The following is a 23,796-nucleotide window of genomic DNA, read 5'->3' on the forward strand; positions in this document are numbered from 1 at the left end:
GTTACTGGAGCATTTAAATTCACATAATTTGCTGTCAAATGTACAGTTTGGTTTTAGAAATGGTTTAACAATTGAAAATGCTATATTCTCTTTTCTCTGTGAGGTTTTGGACGGATTAAATAAAAGGTTGCGAACGCTAGGTGTTTTCTTTGATTTAATGAAGGCTTTTGACTGTGTTGACCACAAAATATTACTGCAGAAGTTGGACCATTATGGAGTAAGGGGAGTGGCTTACAATTGGTTCACCTCTTACTTTAAGAACAGAAAGCAGAAGGTAATTCTCCGCAATATTGAGAGTGGTAGTGATGTTCAGTCCCAATGGGGCACTGTTAAGTGGGGCGTTCCCCAAGGGTCGGTGCTGGGGCCACTGCTGTTTCTTATTTATATAAATGATATGCCTTCTAGTATTACAGATGATTCAAAAATATTTCTGTTTGCTGATGACACCAGCTTGATAGTGAAGGATCTTGTGTGTAATATTGAAACATTATCAAATAATGTAGTTCATGAAATAAGTTCATGGCTTATGTAAAAGAATTTGATGCTAAATCACAGTAAGACCCAGTTTTTACAGTTTCTAACTCACAATTCAACAAGAACTGATATTTTGATCAGACAGAATGGGCATATTATAAGCGAGACGGAACAGTTAAAGTTCCTAGGCGTTCGGATAGATAGTAAGCTGTTGTGGAAAGCCTATGTTCAGGATCTTGTTCAGAAACTAAATGCTGCTTTATTTACCATTAGAACAGTATCTGAAATAAGTGACAGTTAAACACGAAAAGTAGTCTACTTCACATATTTTCATACGCTTATGTCATATGGTATTATTTTTTGGGGTAATTCTTCTGATTCAAAAAGGGTATTTTTGGCTCAAAAACGGGCTGTTTGAGCTGTATGTGGTGTAAGTTCGAGAACCTCTTGTCGACCCCTATTCAATAGTCTGGGAATTCTGACATTGCCCTCACAGTATGTATTTTCTTTAATGTCATTTGTTGTTAGCAATATTAGCTTATTCCCAAGAGTTAGCAGCTTTCACTCAGTTAATACTAGGCAGAAATCAAATCTGCATGTGGAATGCACTTCCTTGACTCTTGTGCAGAAAGGAGTGAAGTATTCTGCTGCATCCATTTTCAATAAGCTACCACAAGAACTCAAAAATCTTAGCAGTAGCCCATACGCTTTTAAGTCTAAACTGAAGAGTTTCCTCATGGCTCACTCTTCTATTCTGTCGAGGAGCTCCTTGGAAGAACTGAAAAATTAAGCAAATTCCAGTGTTACATTGTTGATTTTTTTTATTTAAATTTACGAATTGTCGCCTGAATACGTTCCTTGTATTTCATTTTATCTGTTTTTACTATCGTGTTATAATTTCATGTATTGACTCGTTCCATGACCATGGAGACTTCTCCTTAATTTGGTCCCACGGAACAATAAATAAATAAATAAATAAATAAATAAAAATAAAAAAAAATATCATGTCGGACCTTCTTGTGCCCAGTGTAGTGCAGCAACTCAATGAGGCATGGATTCAGCAAGTCATCGGAAGTCCACTGTAGAACTATTGAGCCTTCTTGCCGCTACAGCTATCCATAATTGTGAAAGTGTTGCTGGTGCAGGATTTTGTGCATAGACTGACTCTTGCTTATGTCCCATTAATGTTTGATGGGATTTGGCCAACTCATTCACTCGAATTGTCCAGAATGTTCTTTTAACCAGTCACAAACAGTTGTGGCCCGGCGACAATTTCATTGGTGTTTGTGAACATGAAGTCCATTAATGGCTGCAAATGGTCTCCAATAGCAGAACATGACAATTTTCAGTCAATGATCAGTTCAGCTGGACCCGGATACCCAGTCCACTTCCATGTAAACACACCGATATCATTATGGAGCCACCACCAGCTCGTACAGTGCCTTGTTGAAATTTTGGGTCCATGGACTCATGGGCTCTGCGCCAAACTCATACCCTATCATCAGCTCTTACCAGCTGAAATTGGGACTTACCTGACCAGGCCACAAATTCCCAGTCGTTGATGGTTCAACTGATATGGTCATGAGCCCAAGACAGGCACTGCAGGAGATTTCATGCTGTTAGCAGAGGCACTTGTGTTGGTCTGCTGCTGCCGCCGTAGCCCATTAACGCCAAATTTTGCCGCACTGTCTTAACAGGCATGTTCCTTGTACATTCCACATTGACTTCTGTGATTATTTCATTCATTGTTCTTGTCTGTTAGCTCTGACAACTCTACGCAAACATCTCTGCTCACGGTTGTTGATTGAATACTGTTGGTCACTGCATTGTACGTGGTGAGAGGTAATGTCTGAAATTTGGTGCCCTCAGCACACTCTTGACTCTGCAGGTCTCAGAATATTGAATGTCCAAACAATTGTCGAAATAGAATGTCCCAAGCGTCTAGCCCCAACCACCATTCTTTGTTCACAGTCTGTTAACTCCTGTATTGTGTAGTCATAGTCATGTCAGAAATGGTTTTGTATTAATCAACTGTGTACAAATGACAGTTCTGCCAATCCACTGCAGTTTTATATGTTGCGTAAGCTACATCGCCACCATCTGTACATATGCATATTTTATCCCACGAGTTTTGTCATTTAAGTGTAAATTTGTTCTACTGTGGTAGGTGTGGTCTTTATGTCTGTTGGCTACAGAAATGCTTTCATTATGCTGTTTGTAGTAGCTTACCCACATTCCTATTTTCATATTTAATATTACACTTACTCCTTCATTACCCCTATTTGATTTTGTATTTGTAACCCTATATTCATTTGACCAGAAGTCCTGTTCCTCCTACCACCAAACATACATTACCTAATTGTTTTCTTCTGCTGAATAGTTGCTCTCTAGTCCATATGAGTTGCAACCTTACCTGATGTTGCTCAAACCTTAGATTATTTGGCAGTTCACAGCTCTGTTTAAAAATAATAGTTTGATAATGTCGTAGGGTAGGGCATCACTTGTCTGCTTATATACCCAGCAGCTAACTCATTGCACATAACAATTTGTTGCTCTGATCCTGGAGTCACATAGTCTGTGCATTGTCTAGAATTGTGAATTAATAAAATACACAGGAATATAAAATAAAATAAATGATTAAGTAATAAAAAGGGTTCTATTCTAATGTCTGTAATTGATGTAGATAAGTATTCTGAATAATGTTTATTCAAGAAATTAAAATAAAGAGAAAGTGCTCCCATGGTAACTACGTATAATATAAACAGAAATAGTCTTACTAAAACTCAGTTAAGTTGCGTTGTGAGTGTTAAGAGAATGGCAGCAGAATCCCCAAGCTAAATAATCATCAAAGACACTCTAAACTAATTCCTTTTTGTGATCAGAATAAATGAGATGTTTGCCAACACAAAATAATTGAGTTTCATATGACAATTTACACATTAACATATGACAGACAATGAGTAGGAATGCATAATCTGTCTATTCTCAGTGCCATAAGGGAATCTGAGTCTGGGCAATGAATGGCTGCTCCAATATCATAACTTTTCAATTACCTATACAGCCGAATTGAGCACATTACCCCAGGTAGTTCTGCCTTCTTCTGTTGCTCCCTTGAGTACACCATTCGAAATATCTTGGTCTGCACTTGACTCCAATGGTGCTCCGCCACTGCCTCCTCCTCCCTTGGCTTAAGGCCATCCCCACTAAAAATACATCATTCTTTAAGTTCTGCAGACGTGATTTGACTCTACTTGACGGCTTCCCTCTCTAAACTGGGATAGTAAAACAATATTTAAAAAAAAGGTATAAACATTTGATCACACTTTCACCATTGACAATAATTAAAAATAAAGGTTCGTTCATCAATAAATAAGCTAGTATTCTTGTGCAAGTGTGGTCACATTAAATGACAGCAAATTGTCGCTAAATATTGTTTAAACAGTTATTTATGTCTTTCTGATGGAAGTGTCTTTTGGTTCTCATTTCAATGCTGGTGTCAGCTAACTCAAGCAGTTGTCCCCTTTTTAAATTACCGTGACTTTTAATTCACAATTGTAATCAATACTTAAATAAATATCTCGCAAAAATAGTAATATATGACAAGGTCACACTCACTTGCTGTGTTATTGTGGAGAAACTAATTTTCTGACATTTGTGTAATGAAAAGATATAAAAACATACCGTATTTACTCGAATCTAAGCCGCACTCGAATCTAAGTTGCACCTGAAAAATGAGACTCGAAATCAAGGGCAAAAAAATTTTCCCGAATCTAAGCCGTACCTGAAATATGAGACTCGAAATTCAAGGGGAGAGAAAAGTTTTAGGCCGCACCTCCAAATCGAAACAAAGTTGGTCCATTGTAATATGAGACACAATTTAGGTCGAATGAATGACGATAGAGCTACAGTAGTTTGGTTCGAGCCGTAAGCTTAGCAGTTAAGCTTTACCAGGTAACCATTGCTATGAGTCAGGCGCTCCATCCGTATTTATACGGGTACCCTTCCTTTTTCACGTGCTTCGTCCAGTTTGAATTGATTGCTTATTTTTCTTTGATCTGATAAGTGCCGTTCTCTTTGTTACAGGTTTTTACGTCACTCTAAGCTGAAAATGCATTACTGTACTGTGTCATGAATTGTTTGTCGCATTCTGATAATGAGTGTTTACGGCCTGTCGCCGCTCACGGCATGGCTTGCTTTTGTGCGCCCTACCGTCACCTACAATTAAAAAAAGAGAGCAAAACCGTTTCAGAGGCAATAGACTGCTATTTGTTGTTACTTACACTACTGCTTTTTTTTTATAATGATCAACAAGAACCAAATAATAGACTGCGTGTGATAAAAGATGTTGTGAAGGAGAGTTTAGCGAAAATTTTTCTTTATTTGAAAATCTTTGCAGACGCCTCTTTAGTACTTACATTCTGCACAGAAATTAGTCATCTTAGATTTAAAAATCTAGTCAGTTGTCATGCTTCATTTCTGACTATATCACTATTCGGCGTAAGAATAATACGAATAGAAACATGGCATGATATATATATTCTTCCGCGTTTGCTGTTGGTTCACTCTAGTTTCGTAGTTTAATAGGCAGGCAGGATGTAAATGAGATAGCGGCAAACACGAAAGAATACATGGCAAAATGTTTATATTCGTATTACTCTGATGGTGAAGAGAATACTGCATGTGATTCACAATTCATAAAAGTTCCTATTAGCAACCATCTCTTGTCACAAGTAGGAAAAAATTCATAACGTAGAGTTGGCCATGTTGACAAACATCCCAAACAGTCTTACCAGTCAGATTTTCGTAGTACATTGAAATGCTGCTGCATTCGAAGATGAACAATACGGAATTTGTATTTACTTTGTTGGATAATGTATGAAAATGCAGTGGTCGAAACTCAGGGTGGAGAAAAAAATCTCGTCTTCCACATTAATTTATTTACTGATGCAGAGGTTTTGGTGCCAGTATTTATCTTTGTGCCTGCAAAGCATGCCTTTGTAGTGCTACATATATTCGACAGCAGATGTTAATTGTGGCGGCACCTACCAACATTTTACAGAACTTCCGGTTACTTTGCACTCGATTCTAAGCCGCAGACCGTTTTTTGGATTGCAAAAACCGGAAAAAAGTGCGGCTTAGATTCGAGTAAATACGGTAATAAATCAAGAAATAAAGTATGCTGATATGCAGCTGGTTGCTGTAGTGAAATGCTGTCATCTGAGATATTGTTTGTTGAAATTGAATGAAGCATTTGCAAGTTAGCTCGGAGATTCATTGCGAAAATGTTTCGCCACTGTAAAAGATTAACTTCTGTAGTTTTAAAGACATTGAAAATATTATTATTGGATGTGCCTCCTTTTCCCACGGTTGCAGATGTATTGAGGTTTACTTTATTATTCGACTCTGATTTCTTGTTGAATTTCTAAGAGCGGTAAGAAGCCATCATTCATCGTGTCTAACATTCCATCATTGCTGGTGCCCTGAGCCCTAGGCCCACTAGCATTCCATATTAACCAAGTCACCTGATACCAATTCTAGACAGCAGGTTAACTCACCTACTTATGTGCAGTGTTATAAAGTTCACTAATTCCTTTTATATCTAAAGTCAACCTATCCATTTCCATTTTTAAATTTTCTGACATATCTATCCATTTAATGGATGTAACGTTCTGTGCTTCGATCTGTAGAATGCCAGTTTTCTTTCTCCTTAAGACATCCTCCTGAATAGTCCCCTCCCAGAAAGCCAAATGGGGGACTATTTTACCTCCAGAATATTTTACTCAAGAGGATGCTATCATCATTTAACCATAAATTAGAGCTGCATGCCCTTGAGAAAAATTACAGCTGTAGTTTCCGTCTGCTTTCAGCTGTTCGCGGTACTGGCAGAGCAAAGCCGTGTTGCCTGATGATAAAAGGCCACGTCAATAATCCAGACTGTTGTCCCTGGAACTATTCAAAAGGTTGCTGCTGCCCCTCTTCAGAATAGCATGTTTGTCTGGCCACTCAACAGATACCCGTCCACTGTGGTTGCATGTATTGTATGGATATCTGTTTCACAGAGGCATGCAGGCCACCCCGTAAATGGGAAGATCCATGGTTCATGGGGGTTATGGGCCCAAAACTGTGGGTGTCGTTTTTTGCTTACAAAATGGGGGCCATGTCTATCTGCAGAATTCAGTCTGCCCACCCACACATTGAGCTATATCCGGATAACAGATGGCTGGAAGTCATATACGACTTTTTTGAGACTGTTATTTGATCACAAATGACATTGTTAATTCACAAAAACCTGCTCGGGATGACCTGTATATGGAAATTACACTCGTTATGGTTCCTCTCAAACATTTTGCTTGTGCAGATAGACAGGTTGTTCTAGTAAAATTTTTCTGGTGATTGATTTTAACTGGGAGCTGCTCTGTCTGTATGCATATGGGTCAGCAGCACATTTCAATTTTGAGCTACTAGGCCCTATGCACCACAGTGGAGTCTGCCTTGCTACGTGGGCATTGCATGTAAGTCCTGTCAATTGTCTTTGATCGTCTCCTTGTGGAAATCAATATTCCACCTTTGAAGACACACTGCTGGCAACTCTTAATTTTGTGAAATGCAGAAGTAAAAATTTCACCAGCCAAGATCACTAATTGATTTCGTTTATGGTGGTGTGTTTCAGCCAAATCTAATTTGCCATTACTGGATCCTGTGCAAATACACCTCATTAAATCTCCATTTTATGTACAATAAATAGTGTCAAATGGTAACACATCATTCCAGGAATATGCATGACATTTTATGTAAATCTTGTTTTATTATTGACATACTGATGTTTCACATTCTTCATGTGTCTGGAATGACTTATGACTTGACACAATATATAGTGCAGATCTATTGAGGTGTATTTGTGTAATATCTGATGATGCAACTTAAATTTGCTGAAACTGGTCATCATAAATAAAATTGTAATCAGTAAATTGGCTGGTGAAGTTTTTATTTCTGTATTTTGTATTACTCTAGGTCATCCCCTTGAATGATACCAAGTGTATCTGGTTCAGATTTATTGTAGGCCGAAACACACCTGTTATAGGATATTTTCCCAGAACTTCAACATTTATCTTGCTCTGCATCACTTGAAAGTGGAGAGAACAGCTACTTACAACAGAAAACATACATTGGGAGCTATTCTTCACCATTGCTTGTCAACCTTCCCCATAGACTGAGCTTCACCCTTGGTGTAACCCCTGACTTGTACGAGTAGGCCTTCCATGTTGCATCAAATATGACACAGACCCTAATATTCATTGCTGTAAGCTCTTTTTTGTCCACTACTACTATTCAGCCATTGGTTGGATATATACTGATTGTTCCAAGAATGGTAAGGTTGGCTATGCATGTACTGGCAAATTTTTTGAACACCAATGTCCTCTGTATGCAGTAGTTACATGGTAGAATAGTAACAATACACAGAGCTCCTGCAAGCTCAACCTACCAGAAACATTCTACTATGGAGTGATTTGCTAATAGGTGTCTGACTCATCCATTCCTTCCTGTCATTCACAAACTTTTAAGCACCCTCCACAATACAGGAACCTCTGTAGCATCCTATGCATGCAGACACATGTGGGTAATGCGGTCAAAGATCATACTGATATCTGTTGAGAAAGCTTTCACAGGGGACCTGTTTGCAATAGTAATTCCAGAAACTGAATTACAGGTGCACCTCAGATCCCATTTCTTTCAGAAGTGGGAAGAAGTCTGGATGACCAACATATGACCCAACAAAAAGAGTGATAAAAGGCTCCACCATAAACTGCTGGATGTCACTTTACCCCTGTTGAAGAAGAGCTTTAGTCTTCGGCCATATTCATATTTATCATGCCAGAGACACAGCTACATACTATGACAGGAGAACCCTGGGTAGTGTATCTGACAGTCTGCACATCCTTGAGATGGGTTGAGACTCACTTGACCTACAGCACAGGTAACATATCGGCCTTACCACAGGTGCCAAAGTGAAGATTCAACAATAGTGCAGATTACCACCTTTCTATTGGAAAATGAGTATTACCACCAGTAGTAGACTTCAGGGATGAATATGGGAGAGGAAGTCTCCTTTAAATTTTAATACCTCTAGGGAGCTCCTCACCTGGATCCACCCTAGACACAATATTCACCTGCTTGAGATTAAATTGTAAGAGTCCTATATCTTTTATCGATACTTTCAGTTCACTGTTCCCCATAAGCCATTTCACATGGCAGTGTAACTGCTCTCAAGCTGACTCTGTTCTTTACTATTTTCAAAACTCTACTGTTGGCTTGTTGATTATGAGGGCAAAAGGACAAATAACCACATTATTAAGTTCCTTATAAACCCCATTCATCACTACTGTAAGTGGTGGGATTTCATGATCTACACAAAAGTCAAATGGGTAGCTTTATGTCTTCAGCAGCTCAATGCTTCTATGAATATATCGCACCCTGGTAAGAACAGTGTAATACTTCAGAAAACTTGATGTAAACAATTAATTCTGTAAGACTTACATTGAAATAGTGTAAGCTCCCTTCAGATTTCAAGTAAGTGATGCTGGCAATAAATTGCATTACATTTTTCATGTGTTTTGGGGCATGTCACCTTTATTTTTAGTGACGTACATTAAAAATTGCTGTTTTTCGAGGTGTCTTTTTTCCTTGCTGGGTTGTGATATGCGTAATAAAATACACTTGAATTGTTATGGGGCTGTTTTTCATCTGAATAGAATATGCTGGCCCCTCCCCGCACTCCTTCCCCACCCCTCACGGGAATCATGGGCTTGCCTCAGTGATATAGATAGCCATACTGTAGGTGAAACGACGACGACAATAGATAGGCATCTGAAGAGGCCAGACTGAACTGTTGTTCCTGTAGAGGGGCAGCAGGCATTCCAGTAATTGCAGGTGCAACAGTTTGGATGACTGATCCAGCCTTCAAACATTGGCCAACTTGGTCTTACTGTACTGGTACTATGAGCAGTTGAAAGCAAGGAAAAACCACAAGGATTATCTTTTCCCAAGAGCATGCAGCTGTACTGTATGGCTTAATGATGGCATCGTCTTTGGTAAAATATTGCAGAAGTAATAGTCCCCCATTCAGATCTTTGGGTAGAGGCTACTCAGGAGAACACCATCATGTCGAAAAACAAGTCTGGCATTCTGTGGGTTGGAGTGGATTGTTAGCTCGCTTAATGGGGTGGCAGTTTTTTTAAGTCATTTGTTCAGTCTTCTGCCTGGTTTGATGCGGTGCACTCCTGTGTCAACCTTTTCATCTCAAAGTAGCACTTGCAACCTATATCCTCAATTATTTGTTTGGTGTATTCCAATTCCTGTCTTACTCCACAGTTTTTACCCTGTACAGCTCCATCTAGTACCATGGAAGTTATTCCCTGATGTCTTAAGAGGTGTCGTAGATTAGAGAATTTAAAAAGGCAAAGAGGCAGGTTGAAGTTGGAATGAAAATTAGCGACGTGTGTTGGCAGGAAGAACAGGACTTCTGGTCAGGTGAGGAAAAGGTTGTCACCACAAAATCAAATAGCCGTAATTCAGGAGTAGGCCTAATAATGCATAAGAAGAGAGGAATGTGGATAATCTACTATGAACAGCGTAGTAAACACATTATCACTGCTAAGATAGACACGAAAGCCAACACCCATCACAATATAAAAGTTTATAAGATAACTAACTCTCCAGATAATGAAGAGATTAAAAGGAATGTATGATGACATAAAGGAAATTATTCAGATAATTAAAGGAGATCAAAATTTGTGACTACTGGAATTGGGTGGGAGGAAAAGGAAGAGAAGAAAAAATAGAAAATGGTCTGGGTGAAATGAAAGAAAGAGGAAACCCTGTGGTAGAATTTTGCCCAGAGCATAAATTAATCATTGATAACAATAGTTTAAGAATCATGAATGAAGGTTGCATACATGGAAGAGACTTGGGGACACAGGGAAGCTTCAGATGGCCAGAGATGGACTCTGCCCTTAATTTGTTATGAAATGCCGACTAAAATTGAAGAAACCGCAAAGAGGTACAAAACTGAAGAGATGGAACCTCCATAAATTGAAGGAAGCAGATGTTGTTAAGAGATGCAAAGAGAGCATCAGGCAGTCTTTGACTGAAACGGGAAAGGAATTCAGTAGAAAATGAATGGGTAATTTTAAGGGATGAAACGGGGATGACAGTAGAGCATCATGTAGGTAAAGAGACAAGATCTAATAGAAATCCGTGAATAACTCGAGCTACTGAACTCTTAATTGCCAGAAGGTGAAAGTATGAAAATGAAGCAGATGAAAGGGAATACAGACACCTAAAAAATTAACAAAAAGTGCAAAATGATTAAGCAGGAGTGTTTAGAGGACAGGTGCAACAATGCAGAAGCATGCATAACTAGTGGGGAGATAGATGGTGCTTAAAGGAAAATTAGAGACATTTGGAGAAAAGAGAAGCAACTGTGTGCATATCAAGAACTCACATAAGCCAGTGCTAAGCAAAAAGAGAAAGCTGAAAGGTGGAAAGGCATATATATATATATATATATATATGGGGGTTATACAAGGGGAATGAACTTGAGGACAATATTAGAGAAAGAGAGATGAGGTGAGAGATATAATGTAAGAAGAATTTGGCAGACACTGAAAGACCAAAGTGGAAATAAGGCCCCTGAAGCAGACAATGTTCCCTCAGTGTTGTTGAGATTCTTTGGAGAGCCAGCCATCATAAGATATTTCCAACTGGTATGGAAATTGGGTACAGGCAGAATACCCTCAGACTTCAGGAAGAATGTAATAATTCCAGTTGCAAAGAAGACAGGTGCTGAAATGTGTGGATACTACTGAATAGTCATGGTAGCAGAATATCCACATGAATTGTTCACAGAAGAATGGAATAACTTACAGAGACCAATCTTAGGGAAGATCAGTTTGGGTTATGGAGAAATACAGGAACATAAGAGGCAGTACTGACACTATGGCTTGTATTAGGAGATATACTAAATTGAGGCAAACCTACGCTCACAGCATTCATATATTTAGAGAAAGGAATTGACAATGTGGACTGGACTACACTCTTTGAAATTTTGAAGATAGCAGGGATAAAATATTGGGATCGAAAGGTTTTTATAACTTGTCCACAAAAGTCTCCAGTTATAGGAGTTGAAGGACATACAAGCAAAACCATAGTTGAGATGGGAGTGAGACAGGGCTGTAGCTAACCCTCATGTTGTTTAATCTGTACATTGAGCAAGCTGTGAAGGAAATCAGGGGGAATTAAATAATGCATTTTGTCAATGGGCTTGTAATTCTTTCAGAGATGCGTATGCTTGAACCCAATAAATTTCCTTGAGAGATAGAAACTGCTCTTTACAAATTAGCACGATTTAGAAAGCATTTCTCCCATGAAACTCAGCTTGCCCTTTTCTCACGTGATATCCATTTGATTAAGGGCAACAGGTAGATTCCTATATTTCTGGAAAGCATTTAAATGATGGCCCACAGCAAAGTGTTAATGAAGATCTGAGCATATGGAATAGGTTACCAGATCTGTGAGTGGCTCAGAGACCTCTGCAGCAGTGAAACCCAGTATGTTGTCATGGATGGCAAGTGTCGATCAGAGATAAGGGGACCTGTAAGGAGTGCCTTAGGAAAGTGTAATAGGACTGCTCTTGTTATCCATATACATGGACAGGGTGAGCAGCAACCTGCAGCTATTTGCTGATGATACTGTGGTTTACAGGAAGGTGTCATAATTGAGTGACTGTTGATACATACTGGATGACTTAGATTTACTATTTTGTATGATGTATAGTAATTTGCTATATACATATAAAAAGTTAATGCAGTCAAATAGGAAACAAAATTCTGTAATATTCGAAAACAATATTAGTGGTGTGCAGCTTGACACAGTCATGTTGATTAAATACCTAGATGTAACATTGCAAGAATGTGAGATCCGTAGTAGGGAATGAGAATGGTCAGTTTTGGTTTATGGGGAGAATTTCAGGAAAGTGTAACGCCTCTATAAAGGCGACCACATATAGAAGACTGTTGTGATCTATTCTTGATACTGCTTCGTATCTTTGGATCTCCACCATTTATGATTAGAGGAACACATTGAAGCAATTCAGAAGCATGCTTCTAGATTTGTTACTGGTAGGTTCCATCACCACACAAGTACTTTGCATGAAACACTGTTGAGAATATTTAGAAAACCAGCCTTTGCGGCTGAATGCAAAAGTGATTCTACTGTTGCTGACATGTTTCACATATGGACCACAAAGACAAAATAAGAGGAAATAGGACTGATATGGAGTCATGTAGACAGTAATTTTTCACTTGGTCTGTTTGCGAGTGGAACGTGAAAGGAAATGATTAGCAGTGGTACAATGTACCCTCTGCTGTGCAACATAATGTAGCTTGCCGAGTATGTATGTAGAAGTAGACGGGAGAGTGTATGAACAGAATGGATAGTACTTTGAAAATATATTATAAGGTAAATATCAATAAAATTAAAACAATGATAATGGAATGTGATCAAAGTAAATCAGGCATACTGTGGGAATTAGATTAGGAAGTGACATACTGAAAGTAGTAGAAGAGTTCTGTAATTTGGGCAGCAAAGTAACTGATGATGGCCAGAGTAAAGAGGATATGAAATGCAGACTGGCAGTAGCAAGAAAACTATATCTGAAAAAGAGGAATTTGTTAATGTCTAATAAAATTTAGGTCTTCAGAAGTAATTTTATGAAGGTAGTATGGAAGTGAAATGTGGATGATAGGCAGATCAAACAAGAAGACAATAGAAGCTTCTGAAATGTGGTGCTGTAACAGAATGCTGAAAACAAGCGCTGTCTCTGACCTCTGTGTTGAAGATAGTCACCACTTTCTATCTGATGGCAACTACTGACCGTGCAACATGCATTTGAAACCTGTCTATCAAAGTATTTCCACTGTTCATCATCATTGCTCAACTTCCATCATGACAATTATTTTTGAACCGCTAAAGAGCTACAAAGCCATTAGGAATCAAAGTTACAGCTTTTAGTAGAGAACAACATACCAGATATCAAGATTCTGCTAATGTTGTAGCAACCAGCAACCTTGGCTGGTAGGAACTCAGGATAATTTTAGATTACTTGTATACAATGAGTTGAATGTGACAAATTTTGTGTATCAGCATATATTCTTTATATTGTAAATAAATGGGCAGATGGCTCCAACCAATGGGATTTGCTTGCCTTTCAATTATTTCCCCAGACAATGCCCAGAGGATTTGCCTACTGGCAGACTTCAGCACCCTCAGTGCTGAGTTATATACAAACCTGATGAGTCTTAATAGAAATGTGATTTAAAAAAAATGAGGCTTTGGGACTGCTATAACTTTGTGCAGCATGGCCAAGAACAGGTAACATGGACTCTGTGCTGTGCCAGAGCTGTCCCATTAGCTTAGTGAGACAAGGCAATGCCGTGGGGAATGGATAAGCAGACTCGTTGATGTTAAAGTTGTATGACTAGCTGGGCAGGCTTAGTCTCGGTACTGCCTGGTATTTTCCCTTGTTGGGAGGACTGGAATGGAGTTCACACAGCTTTGTCGTGCCAATGGAGGGCTTATTTGAAAGAGAAGTAGTTGTTCCACAGGTCTGAAAATTTGTCAGTGGCTGCAAAAACAGTGTGCTGACACTATGCTTGTCCATACTGCACCTGAATGGTGACAAATACTAAGGACGTGCTGACTGGTCAGCACTACATAATCCTGTGATGTGTTTTTGGTATTTAGTTAGTTTTTTCATGCAATGCATAGTTGTTGCTTATAGCTCAAAGTGGTTGTGGTCTCTCACTGGTAGTTTCACACCACAACTGGAAAATTAAGATTTATTTGTAAATTTTGAGATTTCAACTCCTTGTATTATTTTGTGTTGTGCCTCAGTATTTAGTGCATTAATTTTCCCCAGTAACCACAACTTTGTAAGCGGCAGAATAAAAATAAATTCTACAGGAGGATTTTAGCAAATTTGCTGAAAGTGTGTTACTGTAAGGAACCCATGGCTTGCAATCCCATATTCCTGAATATTATTATTTTTGTCCTATATTGTATATATTTATATCCTCTGCAGTGTTACATACAAACAGTTTCTTCTGAAAAGCTATTGAAAATGTTTGTCACATTAATGGGAACCAGTACAGTGAAACAGTGGGATTTGCCCCACATGTTAATATCTCTAGAGATTTAGATGTGTGTGTGCACAGATTCCACCTTAAGTCATAAAATAATTTTGTTCAAATTTATTTATAGGATGCAGTGTGACATTTCATATCCTGCTGATCCACTTTCGGGTGCTCCGGTTCTTACACCATTTACACATGTCTGTCATATGGTTTCTTTCGCCTAGCATTGATGAAAACAAGTTACATACAGCATATGCAAAGAATGTTATAATAAAAATAGGCACTTATTATGTGTGGAGGCATTTCTTACCAGTTAGCAGTGTAAAATAGCCCCATAACAGAGAGAATGGTATAGTTTTAACAACATAAAATCACAGTACTTAACTTAGGTTTTATATTGGTTGCCTGCTGATATTTATCAGTTCACAAACATTGATACTCTTCATAGGAAGTGCATTTACAAGTCAGTCTTGATACTGTGAGTGAATTGTGATCCCAGCCAATGATACTATTCTTCTATTGGCAGAGAATTTGTAATTGCTGTAAAATCTTTGTATTTCAAATTCGAAAACAGGAAAAACATAAAGCTTGAATAAACAGTTGGAAATGGAAAGTGTTATACCATGAACTCCAACTGATTGCTACTGGACTGATACTACAGTATTTTCATGTATGTGGTATATGTTTATTGTAATTTCATCCTTATGCAATTGTATTATTTGTACAGAAAAAAGATATCCCTGCAGATGGATGATGTTAGTACGTGATAACTATTGGGGTTTTTCTAACATTACTGAAAGTTCTCAGGTAGAAATCACAACGCTACATGCCCAGAGCACGTGCGCATGGAGCTTATCGCCATCTTTCATAGTTTCAGAAAGCTCTAATCATTGACATTAGGGATATGGGAGCATCATACTTAGATTGCAGTGAATAAACAAAGAATGGTAATGAAATTTATTGGGCAACAGTGTGGCAAGAAGAATACGCATGTGTTGTTTGAGTGATTAAATCAAGAGATCATAATAGCGTTGTTAGATTGGCTCTTACGAATAGATGGATGAAAACAGCTGTAATCGTGAACATTTGGTAACTGTTTATTGGATGCTGGATTGAGATTTCGAGTTATGTGCATTGTTTACTGCTGACATTGTACCACAGACTATGGGGACTTATGTGGTGTAGTACCAGAGTCAATTGGGACATTGAGTGGCATTCTGTGGGAATCCACCATGAAACTTGCTTCTGTCTATGGTGGTCAGTTCGACACTGTGTCCACAGGTGACTTGGTGATAGGTCACAGGAATCCATGATTCTTGAGACCCTTACCTCTCCAACTGTTGGGGTCATGGTGTCGGGGGGGGCTATTTGATGGGGCAGAATGGCTAATTTGGTAATTGTCGAATGGAGGCTGAACGTTTATAAATATATGACATGATTTGTGAACAGTTTTCATACCATTCATAGCCACACAGCCAAATGGCATAATCCAACAGGATAACAAAAGATGTGACACTGCAGTGCACAACGCAGATGCCGTCACTGGGCTTCCTGGTCCTCTGATTCCTTATGCACGAAAGGATACCAGTTATTTGATGAACGTCTCTCAAAATTTGATAATTGTGGGACTGGTGCTTCATGGTGTGTAACATTTTCCATTTCCATCTGCGTGTTTATGATGCTAGTTGAATTACTGCTAAGATCGTGCTAGTGCATGATACTTGGTTGTATATTGCTTCAGTAGCATTCATAAAAGATATGAGGCATTGATGAAAGGTGAAATTGTCACCTGAAAGATAAGTGCGTCAAAGTTTGATATGGACTAGGTCGTAAGATCTGTCACCCTCGCATAATATGGCTGGTTTTGTGATTTATGAAATTTCTTTTTGTGAAATTTCTTTTTATGAATTAGCTGTTCTTCAACTAATACACGATGGTGAGTCAAAACATTGATAACTGCCAACCACAAGAGTGAATGCTGCCTTGTGGCATAATGGGCATGTGACGTTGTAAGGAAAGAAAATAAGCAGGGCAGAGATGAATGTGAAGTCATTCTAGTGGCAGTACGGCCCACAAATAGGGAAATCAACTGATATCGATGAAGGGAGATTGCTCTGGCTTGGCACGTGGGAAGGAGCATCTTGGAAATGGCAACGCTGGTAAGTTGTTATCGGCCGTTGTTGGGAATATCTATGGGAATAGACTGAAGGGTGGTGAACCTGTGAGTGTGCTACAAGATTTTGGATATCCACATCTCATCACAGAATGTGGAAGTCTGAGGCCTGCCCGCTCTGTGTAAGCAGGATAGGCAATAATCAGTGGCCAACCTGATGACAAAATAATATACTGGTAGAGGCACAAGTGTTTGGGAGCGTACCATTCAGTGCATGTTGTTGAACATGGAATTCCAAAGCAGACAATGTGTATGTGTTTCCATGATGACCCAATGGTGTCACCAGTTAAATTTTAAGTGGGCACAGAATCATTGGGATTGGACTGTAGATCAGTTGAAATGTGTTACCTGGTGAGATGAATCGCGTTTCTTGTTACACCAGGTCAATGGTCATGTTGGGATACACCATCATTGAAGTGAACAGATGACCAAAACATGTACTGCAACACAGATGCAAGCTTGTGTTGTGGAAGGCTTTCACATAGACTTCCATGGACATATAGTAGTAATTGAAGGCACCATGACAACTTAGACTTGGTGAGAATTACTACAGACCACCTGCATACCTTCATGTGTTGATGTCTATCCCAGCAGTTATGGCATCTTCCAGCAAGCTCTGTGTCTGTCGCAAGGCCAGAATTGTGCTACAGTGGTTTGAGGAGAGTGATGCTGAACTCTTGCTGCTGTCATGACCACCGAATTTGTCTGATCTGAACCCGATGAAACACGACTGGGATGCTATTGGGTGCCATGGGATTGTAATTCATGAGAATCGCATGACCTGTGAAAAGGTATCTGGTGCCACATACCTCCAGAAACCTACAAAGGCTAGTGGAATCAGTGCCGTGCAATCATTGCTGTATTACTAAGCAGATGGTCATAATGTTTTGGTTCATCTGTGTATAAAGCAATGAAATAATCTAGAATTTTATTCACATAATTATCAGTGTGAGTAAATTAGATCTAAATTGTAGTTGGAACACTAATTTTAATAGCTTTACTGAAGTAGCACATAGTGGCTTCTCCTACCAGTTAATATTTGACTCATATTAAAGTTGTACGACATGAATGGCTGGAAGACCTTGAAAGGCAGGTTCAGCTGTTTGATTGGAAAAGTTTTCCCTAACCTTCATGCCCACAGGCACTTTACCTTCACTATGTACGAGCTGTGAATGTAAGTTCATCTGTTAAGTGTAGGTGAGTGTAGAGAGAGAGAGAGAGAGAGAGAGAGAGAGAGAGAGAGAGAGAGAGAGCGAGAGAGAGTGTGTGTGTGTGTGTGTGTGTGTGTGTGTGTGTGTGTGTGTGTGTGTGTGTGTGTGTGTTGGGGGGGGAGAAGGGAGAGGGTGCAGCATGGTGCCGGCACATAACCTGCTCCCCTCGAAAAGCATCAAGGGGCCCGCTAAGCTTAATGTCCCCTTGCGACGGATGGATCACCATCACCAGCATCATGTCCCCTCACTTCATGAGACACTGCAGAGGGCTTTGGAATTTAACTCAGGACATTGGCACAAAGACTGGTGACTGGGAGCTTTACACCACCACCTCTTCTCCCCTTGCCGGCCAAATACTGGCAGTAAAAAGTTCATCCACCACCAGGATTCAAACCAACTTACCTTGGAATAGTGTGTCACTGTACAGACATGCATTAGTGACCTCGGCTATAGAGACCGGTGTTTGACTCATTAAATAAGCCTAAAGGCTCTGCTCTTGATGGGATTTATGGAAAAAGATCTGTGAGTGAGAGTGACACTACATTGATGAAGATACTCAGTATGCATATATTTGGGTATCTGCACTTGGTTGATTTCAAAATCTAGATACGTGAATGTACATAATTAGAGGCCTAACTCGTTATACTGAATAACTGAGAAATTAGCAGAAGTGCATCAGCAAAGGAGCTGATAGACATGGCTGTAGAATTTAGTTACCTCATTCAGCAAATATTATTAATGCTTAAATTTATGTCAATAAATTTCGAATATTTCACACTTTACTGTGTTATGCAAGCTTTATTATTCTATGGTTTGTAACCTGTCTAGCATGTGTGTGACTATATTTAATTTATGGAAATTATTCACTCTGAAGGTGCCAAAATATTCTTGTAAATGCCCAAGAAAACTACCTCCAATCTGACCGATATATGCAGAAAAGTTTTTACAGTAAACTTTATATCCACCACTGGTGCCCTTTTCATTTGACCAAAATAGTAGGGTATGTCAGCATATTTTGCAGTAGGTTTAATTGTCCAGAATTTTCCTGGCTTCTGTCGGTGACTGGATCTTCGGTACATATCATAAATTAAATCCCCCACTATGTTTTTTATGCAAAAGCTAATCTCAGGAACTACAGTGGTGATAACAGCAGTACAGAAAGGATTGGTTGCTGCTCGCCCCATAGAGGAGGTGTTGAGTTGCAGAAAGACACAAGCTTTAATATTACATAGGCCAGATGCTACAAGAGCCAAACCACCTGATGAGAGATACGCAGGGTCATCTCTGGGTACCTGAACATGGCAATGTCCATATGTGTGTGATTTGTGCTTGTGTGAATGTGTGTGTATTTTCTACTTCTGAAGGAGGACACTGTATGAAAGTTGACTATTACAGCACTCTTTTTTTTTTTTCTCCATTTTGCCTGCCTGTGACTTTTTACTAGTAGACTGATTCATGAGGAAGGTTTGTCTATATAATTTATCATCACCACGATAGAGAAGTCATCTGGCAGGGTATATTTAATGCTACTCACTTGTAACTGGGGCAGGTTACTAGGAGTACATAATTATTAGTAAGTCTATCAGAATATCCATTGCTCTATTGTCCTGTTACTGGGTGTGTGCATGGTCTGTGCGACTTATTGCAAAACCCTACACATTTTTGTTTGAGGGAGATGTGTTTTGATGATATCACTCTATGTTGCCTTTCTCTAAATCTGAAATGTTTATAATATGAAGATCCAAAAAATTACTATACTTCAGCTTTGATTCCATCAAAAACAATTAATGTTTACTTGCATGTAAGTTTTTTAATTGTTATTGGAAAATGCGTTCTTAAGAAATTTTCACATTCAACATATGTGTAGTCTTCAAAATTTCAGGAATTAACGTCTTTCAGTTTTTTAAAAGAATGCTCTGGATTATGTCAGTTATTTCATACACTGGAACATCTGTTAGTTAATTACAATTGTGGCAAACAAATTGCAACATCAGTAAGCTGTGCGACATAAACAAAAGTTGGTAGGCATGTTTTTACATCAGAAAGATGATGCTTATTACAATTTCATGCCAGTTGTGTAAGTGTGGTGCTAGCAGCACCACTATGAGAATACAAATCAGGTTTGCTTTAAATAAATGCTGTAACAGTCGTGATCGTTAATAACCTTTGAGATTGCATGGTGAGTTGATGTTAGTCGAGAATGCCTTTAAGGTGACAGGGACACCATTATTAACACCTCACTGAGTTTGAACTGAGGTTGTGTAATAGGGCTATGAGAAGCTGGATGTTTCTTTTGCAATATTGCAGGACAACTTGGCAGGAATGTAGCCACTGTGCACAACTGCTGGCTGCGGTGGTCACAAGGAGGTACGCGGAAGTACGGTTGCAAGAGGACTGGGCTCCGGATGGCCACACGGCACTACTGAGAGGGAAGACCATTGTGTTTGGCGTATGACTCTAGCTCATATTACTGCATTTGCAGCAGTTGGCATCAGAGTGACACAGCTGACTGTTTAAAGTCGGTTACTTCAAGGACAGCTCCAAGCTAGACACCATGTAATGTGCATTCCAGTGACCCCATACCACTGCCATTTTCGACGTAGCAATGTCAAGTGAGAGCTCATTGGAGGGCAGGGTGGAGTTCTGTTGTGTTTTCTAATTACAGCTGGTTCTCCCTCAGTGCGTGATGGCTGTGTGTGGGTTAGGTGGAGGCCAGTTGAGCCTGAACCAACATGTCTGCTTGCTAGACACTGGACCTACACCAGGAGTTATGGTCTGGGGTGCAATTTCATATGACAGCAGGAGCATTCTCATGGCCATCCCATGCACCGTGACTCAAATTAGTAAATCAGCCTGGCGACAGGACCTCTTGTGCTGCCATTCATGAACAGTAGTACTAAGTGTGTTTTCCAACAGGATAACACTTACCCACATACTGCTGTTGTACCCATCATGCTCTACAGTGTGTCGACATATTTCTTTTTCCTGCTCAGTCACAAGATCTTTCTCCAATCGAGCACATATGGGACATCATGGGACGACAACTCCAGTGTCGTCCGCAAACAGCATTAGCCATTCTTGTGTTGACCAAGTACAACAGGCATGGAACTACATCCCACAAACTGACATCAAACACCTGTACAACACAATGCATGCATGTTTGCATGCTTGCATTCAACATTCTGGCAGTTACATGGGTTACTAATGTACTGGCGTTTCACATTTGCAATAGCTTATCTCACGTTTGCATTAACCTGTGACCTTGCAATGTGATCCTGCACTTAAATATGTTACTTAGACAAAGGTATTCCCAAAATGTCATTATTCTCTATTATTTTTTGATGTTTCAATTTTTTTCCGTCATTGTATAGCAAAGACCAGGTCTAGCCTACCATCATACTTTTACATCTTTAATCAATGTAGTAAGATCATACATGTTGTTGGAATAAGAATTTTCGAATGTGTAATATTTGTGAAGGAAGTTGTGTAACAGCTAACTATCCTGGTGACAATTTTCTTGATGGAGAGTTTTGTTTGTGGTTTCAGTCTGACATCAAAGTTTTAGGGTCTTCAAATTCTTGATTGTACATATACTGCTGTGTTTTACCAGTTACATAATGGTGACATGTGATAAGAACATTCTTATTGTTTCTTGAAATTTTACTATTGAATCATATTTTACTTCATAAATATTATTGCCTGTAGAAGAAATGTCGAAGTTCCGCTAGCATAATGCTGTTCATAATGATCACAGTGGAGTATCTGTCAGCTTTTAATACCAGTGCCGTTTCTCTCTGAGCTTCTGATACAAATATTTTAACAAATTTCTTTCTTCACACATTTTTTCTGTATCTCCCCTAATATTAATGCGTTCTTTGAGGAGTAGTTTAATTGAGATTGTAAACAAGAAAAATTTGTTTGTTACGACTTAAGCGAGCCACATCAGCTACTCTTTTAGCAGATAGGAAATTAACTTTTTTATGAGAATGATATCTTACAAACAGTGTCTGATGTGCCAGCATGCCCTACATTGTTAAAATTCCACATAAAGTTGCCAATTTAACCCAGAAGATCCAATATTCACTTACCATTCTAAACCATTGTCAAACAAGTACAACAATTAATACAAAGTAGAAGAGGATATATATAGCACCTGAGGAGGGATGCACAGGATTCAAATAGTTGAAATGTACAATTTAAATGCCTATATTATGACTGACTCAGAATTTATGCGTACATTCAGTCACTTGGATTACCACAGTTGCGGCAGTTCAGACACAAAGGATAAAATTAAGCTGCTGGATATTGGCAAATATGCGCAGTCACTTTACCAGTGCAAACAAACAGTTTGTTTCAGTGTGTTCATTAGACTCTTGTTATGGGTCGTAACATAATCTCTGAAGATAATTCCGCTACAGTTATCTGTAGAGATAAAGTTGACTGTAAAATAAACTGCCAGGGACTGTCAGTGTTTAGCTGAACTGTTAATGATAATGAATCAAACATTGCCGGAAAAAAAATTTACTGGCTCATCGATTTTGAGACTTCATATCTTGAGGTAATTTTGTTGAAAAACTGAAACAGTGTTTGCAAACAAATACAGAATAGAGGAATTAAAATGAGAGAGAACTTTAAAAGACGCAATAAATGGTGGGTTCTTTTATCTATACTTTGGAACACTTGACAGGGGAAAGAGGAAGAGGTTTTCAGTGACAATTGTTCTTCTGGGAGACCATTCCACACTAATAATGAAAATAATTTACACAGTTTGCTTAAGTGTAATACACACCAGCAGCATTGACGGTTGTGCTGCTTTTTTCTTCCTCTGCTGTTTAGTAAATTTGTAATGCAAGCTCAGGAATTACTTTTCTGAAACACAAAGTATAGTTGCTTGAGATTAGTGTCAAATAATGCTGGACACACAACCACAAAGTATTTTTTCGATTAAGTAATGTTCTGGGTACCCTGAAGGAGGTAATGCATGCATGTGAAAGTCTATTTTTTCATTGGAGTTTTGTATGTTGTCATTGTTGTTTTGATAAAGTTTTTTATGGTACTTTGTTTTATATTTTACAGAATGATGATAACCTGGAGCAGAGTCGCCGTCTGTCGGTGGCATCACCAAATGTCAGAAGCAGGCAGCGGATGTCTACTGATGCCCCACAAGTGTTGGGATCGGATATGATAGTTCACTTTACTCAGTGCTTGAAGTTGTCATCTGAAAATGTAATTATTTTTCCATACAATATGCACATGTGAACATTTTTGCTTTCATCTGAACTCTGAAAACTCAAAATGACCACAATTACAGCTAATAGTTAAACATATTTTCTTAAATTTTTCTTGTGTTTTTCACTTTAATTGGACAGAATATGTAAATAATAAAATGAGATATGGTTCTTTTCGTTGACAATCTTCTTCTTAAACAACACAAATATTGTTCAGCACAACTCACTCACTATCAAATCACAGAATGTTATAGTTTCTGACTCTTCTGGAAGTGCTGGAGGGGGGAGGGGAGGGGCAAACCTCAGGAGGTGGATACCTTGTGATGAATCCAGCACTCTGAAAGCCTGTTGAATAATACTTTACATCTTAGTCCTGTTTGTAGGTTTGACTGGAAAGCACTCTGATAAGAATCATTCTTTCAGTGCACCCATATGCCATCAGTTCAATCAATGGGGGGGGGGGGGGGGGGGGGACTGTTAGTTTAATGGTGAGTGAAGACAGTCCTGTGTTAGGGAGACTT

At 39.0% G+C, this 23,796-nt stretch overlaps 1 protein-coding gene across 2 annotated transcripts in view; it reads left to right on the plus strand.

The window, feature by feature from the left end:
- LOC126184974 (condensin complex subunit 2-like) overlaps positions 1-23,796 on the plus strand; it is a 179,660-nt gene that overhangs the window by 50,256 nt on the left and 105,608 nt on the right. For both annotated transcript variants that reach the window (XM_049927673.1, XM_049927672.1), the window contains one exon: positions 23,124-23,273. In XM_049927673.1, coding sequence (XP_049783630.1) covers positions 23,124-23,273 — 150 coding nt within the window. The remainder of the gene's footprint in view (positions 1-23,123; positions 23,274-23,796) is intronic.

Source organism: Schistocerca cancellata, chromosome 4, assembly GCF_023864275.1.
Source record: "Schistocerca cancellata isolate TAMUIC-IGC-003103 chromosome 4, iqSchCanc2.1, whole genome shotgun sequence".
Classification (NCBI taxonomy): domain Eukaryota; kingdom Metazoa; phylum Arthropoda; class Insecta; order Orthoptera; family Acrididae; genus Schistocerca; species Schistocerca cancellata.